The sequence below is a fragment of the Belonocnema kinseyi genome, chromosome 1 (genome assembly GCF_010883055.1).
Source record: "Belonocnema kinseyi isolate 2016_QV_RU_SX_M_011 chromosome 1, B_treatae_v1, whole genome shotgun sequence".
NCBI lineage: Eukaryota > Metazoa > Arthropoda > Insecta > Hymenoptera > Cynipidae > Belonocnema > Belonocnema kinseyi.
The window spans coordinates 92,635,430-92,645,598 of record NC_046657.1 but is presented as its reverse complement, the minus strand read 5'-3'; the positions used below and the strand labels follow the sequence as shown (position 1 = coordinate 92,645,598).

The window sequence follows — 10,169 nt, the reverse complement described above, 5'->3', positions numbered from 1 at the left end:
AATCACAAATGGCAAATATGTGGTGATCTCAAAATCATAACAATGATATTAGGCCAACAATCGGGTTTCACGAGAGAGCCATGTTTTATATGCCTGTGGAATGGCAGAGATCGAGCCAATCATTACAGCAAAAAACATTGGCCTTTAAGAGATTCATACAAACGTGGTTCTCATAAAATCATCAACTAAAGCCTCGTCGATCCAGAAAAAATTTTACTACCACCCCTCCACATAAACCTTAAGCTCATGAAGCAATTTGTCAAGGCGTTAGACAAAGATGGACAATGCTATAAGTATATATCCCTTAAATTCCCTAATGTTTCAGACGCTAAATTGAAAGAAGGAGTCTTGGATGGACCACAGATTCGAATATTGACAAGAGATACTAATTTCGTGAGCCACATGACGAAAATTGAAATGGACGCTTGGGAAAGTTTTAAAGCAGTAAACGCAAATTTCCTCGGTAACAAAAAAAGTCCAGGCTACGAGAATATTGTTGCGAAAATGATAAGAAACCACAAAAAGTTAGGCTGCTTGATGAATTTAAAACTTCGCTTTCTAGATTCCCATCTGGATAAGTTTCCAGAAAATGTTGGTGATTTCAGCGAAGAGCAAGGGAAACGTTTTCATTAAGACATAAAAGTGATGGAACAACGATATCAGGGTAGATGGGACGAGGTCATGATGGCTGATTTTTGCTGGATGTTGAAAAGGGAAACGAATGTAGGTCTTAAACGTAAGCGTAATCCTTTGCATCGTTCCTTCGAATAAAAAAAGACACGTTATAGCTGGCAGAGAATAGACTGAAGTAGGTCTATAAATCAATTTAATTACGATAAAAAGCAAGATAAAATGTGAACACGAAAGATAGTATAAATATATCCCTTAAGTTTAAGAAAAGCAGAGAGAAAAAAATTTTGAATAAAACTCTTATTCATTTGCATGTTTAAGTTACAGTTCTACATTTTAATTGATACAAACAATGTCAGATTAATTGAAATGGGGTCAATTCTACTTGTAGTTCTAAGTTTCTTCAAATGAGTAATGTGCGTCTAAATTTGTAACCACCTGTAGTACAATGAAATGAATGTTATTGTGTTACAACGGGAACACTTAAGTTAAGTTGTGTTGCGTTAAGCAAAATTTCGTTAGGTTCTGTTAAATTAGATTCATTTGTAGGTTAAGATCGAGTTAACCTATTAAATATTGCACACATTTAAGACTGCGAACCGTACGCTTACGGGACAACACAATAAATTTAATTGTGTTACGTGAAGTTAAGTTAGGTTAGGTCAGGTTTTTTTAGGTTAGGATAGGTTTGACCTCTTTGCAGGTTAAGCCCAAGCTGATTCAAACGGTACCGCAAACACAACGGGACGACACAATCAGTTTAACTGTGTTTCGTGAGGTTAGGTTAGGTTAGGCTAGGTTAGATTTATTTCTAGGTTAGGCTCGAGTTGACCCATTCGATGTAGCACACATATGATACTGGGAAAATATGCTTCCAGAGCTTTACGTGTAGTTCAATAAATTTCTGTTAATTCAGGTTATGCGAGGTCAGGTTCTGTTGGGTAAAGTTATGTTAAATAAGTTGATATCAGGCAAGGTTTGATCCTTCACATTTGTCGACATGTTTTTGAAGTGAAAATTTGCATCACTGGCATTATTTTGAAATTTATTTGCCTCAGTGCATGATTTTTCGTCATTTTTCGAGGTTATTACTCAACCATGACGTGTGGCTGTGTAATTAATTGAGGGTCTGGATTGTGAAACTCGCCCAGCGCCCGAGATCGTGTTAAATTATTATCCAAACGTCTCAGGGGACGGACATGTTAAAAAGCACAAAATTGATCTTTTTGAAATACAGGCTTATAGAGAATGATGAGACGGACTTTTTAGGAAATAAATCATCGTAACAATTAGAAGATGGTTAACGGGGTTACCGTTCGGTTCCATAAAGATTAATTAACGAAAGGCAATTTTCAATTTATTCTTCAGTTTTTAAACATCGCTATAGTGTATATTCCGTGTACACATCAAAGTTTCAAATAATTCCGATAATATTTGTCCTACTTACGATGATTTATTTCTTAAAAAAAAAATGGAATTCATGGACTTTTAAAATTTCCTTCTCCGAAATAATTGTAAAGCAATTTCACAAGATCTCGAGTATGGGGCGAGTTCCTCGACCCAAACCCTCAATTGGGTTAGGAAGAGGTCATGGAGAGAGATAATTATCGAAATTCGAGAGTGGAAATTCGATGGTTTCCAGAATATTTGGTTAAGTTTACCATACACATACACTGCCCAGTCGGCACGAAATTCGGCGACGTGTTTACGACATCGTTACGACATCTTGGAGACAACTTTACGACATCCTATGTCCATGTTGTTAAGGCGTCTTTACGATATCGTAAATATGTCGTATGATCTGACGATGTCTCTACGATATGGTAAAAACACGGTAACGACATGAAAATAGGATGTCGTAAATTTGCCGTGAAGATGTCGCAACGATGTCGTAAAGACGTCGACAAATTTTGTGCCCACTGGGTGCATTACATAATCTGTAAGATTTACAGATAGTAAACGTAAATCAGCAAGATTAAAGAAATATTCGGTAAACTCCGCATAAAAAACAATACAGTCTCTATTTTTACATAGGACCAACCTAACATTAACATATTTTAGTATGAAGAATATTTTCTGTCGTTCCCAAACAATTTCAGTGATATATCTACTTTAGTTTAAAAAGAGGAAGGCGGAAAAAATACAGAAATGACAGAACAATTTTTTGCATCATAATACTACTTTCCGTAAATGCTGTAAGGCGACCCGCATATAGCTGAAGTAAATTCGATTTCTTTTGCAAGGTATAATTTATAAACATTTCAATAAAAAAAAATCTGCTTAACTCAAAGTCAATTCAAAGCAATGTCAAATATCGTAAAACGGGATTATGCAGAACGGTGTGGAGTAAGACGAGACGCCCGAAATTTTCCATTTCATAACTTGATATTGCTTTTCTGGATAAAAAAGGTTGTCCCGCTTTAACTTACATGTCGTTTGACGGTTATTTCACAGTATAGTAGTTGATAAATATAGCACATGAATTTTAGTCCCATGAACAAGTTTTAAAGGCGCAATTAAGTTATATTTTATGTACATACTTCTGTTAATGTAGCAAGACAAAACATGCTGAATTTGCCTGCCGTTAGTCGCAGTGGTTTTTGTGATCGTTCCATACAGAGCATGATGATTTTTGCATTGTTTGTAGACATGCAGTACCATTCGCAGTCGTAAAATGCGTCGCAAACTTTTTCACTCTAAAAAATCGTGTTTGTTTGTTAAGAGTTCCAAAAGTATTTAATAAGAAAACTAATAAAAATGTATGTTTTAAAATTTAAATAATAATGAAAGTGTTTTTTTCCACATAAATAAATATTTGTTACATTACCTCAGTTATTAAACATTCTCCAACTGTACAGTGGGCATAAAGTACTAAAAGCACAAGAAAAATAAATGCCACAAATGTCCCAAGAATCGCGGTTTCTCCATTTGCGAAATTCTGCAAGATTCAACATAAATTTATCCATAATATTAACCTTTCAATTACAACAATTAACCTTCGTCAATAATATTATCAACCTTTAAAAGAAAGCATCAAAATAATAATCGGATAAGGACCATATTATGAGATTAGCATTTTCTTAGTTATAAACTCACGCCCTTATAGCAGTAGGATATACCAGGACATCTCATTTGATCCCATTTATTTCCCAGGTTGTCCAATGGATATCCTAGAGATAACCCTCCGGATATCCCTCAAGGCAGAAATTTAGATATTCAAGGGATATCCCATTGCTGTAAGGGCGTATTCAAGGTGCTAACTTCAAATAGTCCTTACTTTCTAAATGTGAATTAGTGAAATGTCACTGATTGCGAGTAAAATTTTGATGATAGAAATAGCTGAAAATGGGTTACTGAAAATCAGTGAAACGTTACTTATTCATTCAGTGAAATAAACACGTTTGAAAGTTGGTAGCACTACACCATGCCAGTTTAGCAGTCATAATAAAATAATATTTGAATAGATTCAATCAAATAATCCTAGAAAAAACAGAAAACCCATAAATATAAAATATTAAAAATATGAGAGGTTGCAATGCTTCTAAATGACAAGCAACTTCACATATGACTTTACTTTCAACATTCAACTGTCATCTACACGCACATTACGTAAGGACTTTTTATATAAGTTAAAGTATATTTTTCCAGCAGTTACTTCAGGATACTTATAGTTGGAAAATTAAAAAAAAATCACTAAGAAATTATTTTTGATAATAAGTAAAAGAATGACAACAATGTTTTACTGTAAAACTTAGAGGTTATGTCTCACATGTTTTACTCTGGTGTTACTGAATTGATTATTGAATAAGTTGTAATCACTTACTAATCAGTAAAATGTCTTACTACTATTTCAATCAGTGAATTTTGCATTGATTCATGTTTAGAGAGTATTCACTTGTCATCCTGAAGTCTTAATTCAAATTAATTAATAAACAGCTCATGCAGTAGAAACATGATGTATCATACGCAAAAAAGGATCTTATATTTGACTGAAAACCAAGTTAAATCTACTGATCTTCTAAGCACGTATATGGACAGCACGACAGTTCAGTAAACGTTACAATTGTAGGAAATTAAATATTACTATCAGTGATGGTGACCAGCACCAATTCTCAAGTGGTGCTGACCTGCAGATCAGTAGATTTGACCGATCCAGTCGCTATTATTCACAGTTACTCTATGCTGTAATTACGAATTATCATGTCACTTTAACGAATAATATGAAGAGGTATAACTTATGTTAACGGTAGAGACTCTATTTTAAACAGTACTATGAATTGTGAAAAGCACTGATAAAAAGAATTATAAATAAAATAAAATAAAAATAAAATAATTTCGAAATGCATTTATAACTGAGAGGTGGTAACCTCGGGAACGACTTATGAATACACACCCATGCCATCGCGGCAAACAAAAAAAGCTCGTGGATTTACCTGATATCCATACAAGTCAGCTGAAACAGTTATAGAACACAAACACGTCTTGCTTCAATAAAATCTTAAGTGTACGCGATCTGTGAAGAAGTTGCCCCATTCAAAATGTTTTTTTTTTTTTTTTTTTTTTGAAAAACACTTCCTTGCTAAGTCCAAAAGGAATTTTTTTTACGCGATGCAATCCATCGATTACCTATTACGCCGTGAATTCACCCGGTGTTGCGCGCGGATAGTTTGCGTAATTACAACTTTTTAGGGGCGAGATAAGCAAACCAATCTGATCGGTAGCATCTGATCGGTGGTGTCCACTGCGCCAATATTTTAATTTCGGTTCAGTGTATTTGACATATAGTATCTTACAGTATGTAATACTAGTGAATAGAGGTTTATTTTACTAAAGGATAATCATTCAATTAACCTTAATTTCATTGTAAGATTTACGAAATGCTAAGTGATTTTGCCATTTTCACCCCCTTATTAAGAGCAGTTTATACTGTTACGGTTACAAGAAACCCTCTACATTTCTTGATAAGTAAATATTACAATAATTTTTTTCTGCGTGAAGAACCCTTCTTGAAAGTAATAAACGAGCCATATATGTAATTTCAATCTCTGAATCAGTGAAATGTCACTGATTGTACTTTACTTTCAAGATTCGACTGTCATGAACACACCTGTTAAGTACTGTGCCGGTATTGGGGCTGACAGTGGGAAAGAAAAACCCCGCGAAAGTTCTGATCCGGATGTAAACGCTTTTGTTTGTTCACGCATGGGTGACCACCATACACTCCGCGCAACCTGCGCAGCTCTTTTTAATCATTTTTGCGGCGCGCCGTCAATCCTCAGAAGATCCGAGGAGAGAACTTTCAGAGAGTTTCACTGTATTTAATTCCTTCTAATTGTACCATTAGGCACACATCATATAGATGTCTGGTATTCCTCAAAAGTGGTCATATTTTCAGTTTATTTAATTCATTCTAATCAGTTCATAAAATATTTATGATAAAGTGCTTTGATTTCTTTGTTTTTGGAATATAAGTTTTTAATTTTCAATTCTAATCAATTCAAGTATGCCTCTCTAGCGTTAAAATGATTTTAATTCACATATTTCAATTGATTTCATCTGTAATGTATTCTCCTCGAAGTTAGCAGAAATGAATTCATTTTTTTAAACGTTTAAATAAATTATTAAAATATAATAAACATAAATTTGAATATTTTCCGAACATATAAGTTACCCGATTCGAAATTTAGGCCCTACTTCAAAGCCGTAACTCTTACCTAAGTAGGCGCTGGAAGCAGTATAGCAGATTCTAAAGAAGCAGCGATTTCAACGTAATTTAGACCCTACTTTGATGCCAAAAGTGTCCGAAATTGGCCGCTTTTCATGTTTAGCGTCAAAGTAGGGTCTGTATTTAAGACAAATTAGACCCTCTTTTAAAGCTCAAAGTACTACATGTAGGACTTGTGGCATCAAAGCATTTTCTCTATAATCTCACCCTATATGTTTGAATAAAAATAAGATTTGTTATTTATCAGAAAAAATAAAATAATATCTGTGATGTAAATATGAAGGATATTCGCAACACAGCCACACAAAAAAAAGTTTTCTGACCTGGAGGTGAGACCGTGTTGATTATATGTTTTTTGGGCCCTCGAAACCGAATCCGAAGTTTATTTCACCTCATCACGTCAGGTTTTCGACACAATCTCAAAAAGTCTTCACAGACACCCAAAAATGAATAATTAATGCTGGTTTGAGTGCCGGACCATATATATTATATGTTTGTTGGGTCGCTGAAACCGATTTCGAAGTTAATTTTACCCCATCACGTCAGGTTTTCGACATAACCCTAAATAGCCTTCACCGACAACCTAAAATGAAAATAATGCTGGCCTGAGTGCCGAACCATGTACATTATATGTTTTTTGGATCGCTGAAGCCGATTTCACTCTCTATTTCACCCCATACCGACCTACCCGGTAATAAGTGTAGAATAGAGAAAAATTAATATTTACAGATTTCAGCGCAAAAGTTAAGATTATTCTATTATTTTGAATGCGCGATTTTTCCATCTGTCTAAAATGCCATAATAAGAATAAGATACCTGCTGAACTTATTCACTTCTATTTCCATAGCGATCGCCACACAGTTTTCTATTCTCCCAAAGAGAACGTGTTTTCAATATATTTAATTCCTTCTAATTGTACCAGTAACGCACCTCACAGATATATATTTTAATCCTCAGAAGTGATCATATTTTTATTTGATTTAATTCCTTCTAATAAGTTCACAAAATATGTGTAATAAGTTGTTTTAATTCCTTCATGCGGAATGTAAATTATGAAATTTTAATTCTCACCAATTCAACTCTGCCTCTCTAGAGTTAAAATTAATTAAATTCACACATTTACATAGATTTCTTTGTTGCATTTCTAACACGTTTAAATAAATTATTAAAATGTAAAAAATATAAATTTGAATATTTTTCGAATTTATAAGTTATAAAAAGATTTAATAATGAAAAATAGGTTAAATAAATGCTTTCATTAAAATTTTCGAAGTCGATTGAGAGGAATAGGATTTGCACTTTTTCTGTTCCTTTTGGGGGATTTTTAGACGGAGGAAAAATCGCGTATTCATAGGAACACAAATTCTTAATTTTTTTGAATTCAACGCTTGTTACCGCTTGTCTCGCAATCACATACCTGTGATTCAGACTATAACATCTTTGGCTATATTTGTTCGAAGTTGGTAGTAAGTTCTTTGCGCAAAAACACATCGTTGAAAATAAGATAAGCATACAGAGTACATAAAGTACTCTATTCCAACAATTTGGAAACTTCCAAACTGTAAAGTAGATTTTTTCTTTTTTTGCAATCAAATCAAAGGTTTTAACGCGAAAATGAAAACAAAATTGTTTATATCAGTGTCTTATCAGTAATAACTCCAATTGTAGCAGCACAAAAAAGTGGCAAAACTGATTGTGGTCGTGTGCATAACGATACCGGAGCGATATAAATCGATGAAGATTCTGCTAGTAAGTCTGAAACTGAAATGGATGATGACGACAAAAGTGATACAGACTGGGATACAAACACCAAAAAATCATCGGTCCCACTCTTGGTTTCACAGTTTGAATTGAATGATGTTGTACGAGATTTAGGCTTAACCAAAGACGGTTCAGAGTTTTTAGCTTCATTTTTGAAAAGGAAATTCTTTTAGAACCCAAAACACAAGTATCTGTTTATCGAAATTGAGAATCAGAATTCCGGAAATACTTCATGAAAGACAAAATTTCATCGCTATTATTTTGCAATAATGTAGAAGGTCTAATAAATTAATTGAAGGCGAATTCTTATGATGCTAAAAATTGGATACTTTTCATAGATCCATCAAAGCGAAGTATAAAGATTGTTTTACTCCAGAATACGAATGTACCCACGTGAAAAAAGTTTGCATGGCTCAAGCATGGCAAGACACTTGGAAGTATCTGGCTGAAGCGTGGTTTACGGCTAAATAGCAGCATGGCGCCAGCCTTGCTCCTGTCCGTTTCCCATGCTTAGGACACGTTAAACACAAATGAATATAGCTATATTAAGCTAGCACCTCCACAATCGAATTTTTGAATTTTTCATAGCTCAGAATTTTGGGCTTTTTTTGGGCTGCAATAAAAATTTTTGGGCTCCTTTACTTTTTTCAAAAAATCAATTTTCTTGTGGAGGTGCCAGCTTACATTAACCCAGCACCTCCACTTCTTTAAATCACTAAATAATAAAAATTCAATTACACCAGAATTTTGGGCTTTTTTGGGCTCCCAGAAAATACCCACTTCGATTTTTGGGCTCCAACCCTTACAGTAAAAAATTAACCCCATTGAAACACGCAGATATGAAATTGTCAAAAAATAAATTTTATTACATTTTAGACCTTGAATAAAGTCTCTGATTTTTGGGCTCCTCGAAAATACACTCTCTTCCACGTAAATACAACTTTGTCTGCAAATAAATTTTTCTAAAATTTTTCAATGGAAATACAGTCTCTTATTTTTGGGCTCCTCGAAAATACCCAATATGATTTTTGGGCTTCAACCTTTAAGTCAAAAATCAACCCACGTTAATACTACTTTGTCAAGAAATCAATTTTTCTAGAATTTTTTAATGGAAATAGAGTCCCTGATTTTCGGGCTCCTCGAAAATACACGCTACGATTTTTGGGCTTCAACCCTTAACGTTAAAATCAACCCACGCTGATACTACTTTGTCAAAAAATCAGTTTCTCTAGAATTTTTCAATGGTAATAGAGTCCCTAATTTTTGGGCTCCTCGAAAATACACACTACAATTTCTGGGCTTCAATCCTGAACGTCAAAAATCAACCTCTCTCTACCACGTAAATACAACTTTCTCTGCAAATAAATTTTTGTAGGATGTTTTTATGGATATAGAGTCGCTGATTTTTGGGCTCCTCAAAAATACCCGATACGATTTTTGGGCTAAAACCCTTAACGTCAAAAATCAATCCCTCTCTACCACGTAAATACAACTTTGTCTGCAAATAGAGGACCCCGCACTAAATGTATGGGAAAATGGCTTTCGGTGGATTTAGCTGAAACTTTGTAATTTTTAAGGTTATAAGTGCCGGATGAAATATCCGTAAAAAATACAAAAAAATGGACAGTTTTAGCGCTATGTGTCGCTAAGCGTTCAAGATCAGTGAATAAAACGAATTACAACAGATTTTGTCACAAAAGCGATGTCAACATAGAAATCACGGTTCAGATCGTGGTCTGTTATATTTTCGCCTACACCGTTGACTCATATAGCGCGCTTCTCAAAACGATCAAACGCTAAGTGCCCAAGATTTTAACTTGACTAATTCAACACTTCCTTAAAGGCAGAAATGGTACCCAAAGTAACATTAGTAACTAGTACGCACATACCGATAATAACATTGTACCCTTCGCAAGAGGGTTAAACGCTAAGCGCTCAAGATCAGCGAATCAAACCAATCCTAGTAACTTTAGCGACAAAAGCGATGTCACTATAAGAATCACGCATCAGAAAGTGGTCAGTAATATGTTTAGCCAAACCAATGAGTTATATT

The 10,169-nt window shown here is 34.4% G+C and overlaps 1 protein-coding gene across 1 annotated transcript in view; it reads right to left on the bottom strand.

The window, feature by feature from the left end:
- The window catches only part of LOC117170000 (putative odorant receptor 85d), a 37,404-nt gene that overhangs the window by 4,963 nt on the left and 22,272 nt on the right, over positions 1 to 10,169 (bottom strand). The window contains exons 5-6 of the mRNA XM_033356516.1: positions 3,458 to 3,568; positions 3,171 to 3,326 (exon numbers count right to left, since the gene is read on the bottom strand). Of these exons, the coding sequence (XP_033212407.1) occupies positions 3,171 to 3,326; positions 3,458 to 3,568 (267 nt within the window). The remainder of the gene's footprint in view (positions 1 to 3,170; positions 3,327 to 3,457; positions 3,569 to 10,169) is intronic.